The sequence below is a fragment of the Emiliania huxleyi genome (genome assembly GCF_000372725.1).
Source record: "Emiliania huxleyi CCMP1516 unplaced genomic scaffold EMIHUscaffold_4950, whole genome shotgun sequence".
In the NCBI taxonomy this organism is placed as follows: Eukaryota; Haptophyta; order Isochrysidales; family Noelaerhabdaceae; genus Emiliania; species Emiliania huxleyi.
This window is the reverse complement of record NW_005198279.1, coordinates 1-1,642: the sequence shown is the minus strand read 5'-3', so window position 1 is coordinate 1,642 and position 1,642 is coordinate 1. Positions and strand designations below refer to the sequence as shown.

General features: G+C 66.2%; 1 protein-coding gene across 1 annotated transcript; it reads left to right on the top strand.

Moving 5' to 3' along the window:
* Positions 1–475: 475 nt before the first annotated feature.
* On the top strand, positions 476–1,633 carry EMIHUDRAFT_256547 (hypothetical protein; the record flags this gene model as incomplete). The annotated part of the gene is made up of 2 exons (XM_005767406.1): positions 476–644; positions 974–1,633. Coding segments are annotated over 2 exons (829 nt in total), but the record flags the coding sequence as incomplete, so codon positions are not given.
* Between the last annotated feature and the right edge of the window lie 9 nt (positions 1,634–1,642).

The following is a 1,642-nucleotide window of genomic DNA, read 5'->3' as shown; positions in this document are numbered from 1 at the left end:
GCTGCGGAGTCGCGCGAATTCTGTAATATCTTAGTCCTCGGTCCCGGAGCTCCACCTTCGGTCCTCTCGGGGCTCCGGTTCTCCCCGATTCGCTCTCTTGCTCGCTTGCCGAGCGTCATACGACGGCCGGTGTGGTCTTTTCCCTCGTTGTTGGTGTCGCTTCTTCCGCTGCCGCCTTTCGTCTTCGCCAGCCTCTCCCAGCTCCACCGGTTCTGAGAGTGTCGGCGACCCGGCCGGGGTCACCCCGGGTGAGAACGGTGGCATTGGGTCGCGCCCAGTTCCACCCCCAGGAGGTCGAGCCCGCTCTCCCTGGTCGGCGAGTCGTGCCCGCACTCGCGGCCTCTCTATCATCCCTGGCTCGCCCCCCCCCTCCGCCGGCTCCTCTCCAGGCTCGGGGAGGCGTGGCCCTCCCCGTCGGAGGTCGCTATTTACTTCTCTCTTGCGTGCGTTCGCGGATCTGTCCGGCGCATCGTGTATGCTGCTGCTCGCCTCCACTGCTGCACACTCGTCGTTCGTCGCGCAGTCGGCACATCTGACGCAGCACCACCGCGTCGCCTCAGCGCCGTCGTGCACCGCCGTGTTGGACGCTCCCTACCGCGAGGCCGAGTACGACCCCGAGGCGGCCGACCGCTTGGCGTACAGGCGTCCGCCAGACAGCGCAGAGGCTAGGCGACCGGGGAAGGACTAGCTCAAGGGCAACACAGCGTCACCAGCCGTTTGCGCGCAGAACGAGTCTGCGGCCCTCGGTTGGGACGAGTGCGCGACGCGGACGAACCGCTCAATATGGCCGACAGCTGCGCTGAAATACGTCAGACAGTACAGTGTGTCAGACAGTACTACAGTGTGTATAGGCTATAGCTGTCGACCCCGATCGAAATAAAAGAATTTTACAATCAAGCTCCCTCGCATGTAAAATTTTAGCACCCACCACTCTTCCGCGCCCGGCCGCTCGTGGCGCTGAGGCGCGCCGCAGAGATCGCCTTCCTCAGCGCAGGTTTCGTGGGCAAGGTGCTCGCTGACAAGCAGCTCGGCCGCGAGGAGGCGATGGTGGACCGCCGTTCGGAGGAGTTGCTGCAGCTGGTCACGCGGCTGGGAGTCACTGCGATCAAGGTTGGGCAGGTGCTGAGCATCCGCCCCGACCTTCTTCCGGCGCCCTACGCCAAGGGCCTCGAGAAGCTGCAGGACAGCGTCCAGCCCTTCCCGGCGGCGCTCGGCCGCGAGATCATCGAGCGAGAGCTCTCGATCCGGATCGAGGACGTCTTCTCGGCCTTCTCGGCCGAGCCGGTGGCGGCGGCCTCCATCGGTCAGGTCTACAGGGGCACGCTGCGTGCGAGCGGCGAGGAGGTCGCCATCAAGGTGCAGCGGCCGAGCGTGCTGCACGACGTGGCGCTCGACCTCTTCATGCTGCGCTTCTTTGCGCCGGCGTACCAGGAGGCGAACGACGTCAACACGGACGTGGTCGGCCTCGTCGACGCGTGGGGGACCGGGTTCGTCAACGAGCTCGACTACACCATGGAGGCGGCGGCGACGGCCGAGTTCGCAGAGGCGATGGCGGCGCGCGGCCTCGGCTCGGTCACCTCCCCCGAGGTGGTCCCCTCCCTCTCGTCGACGCACGTCCTCACGACCAAGTGGGGTCTGAGGC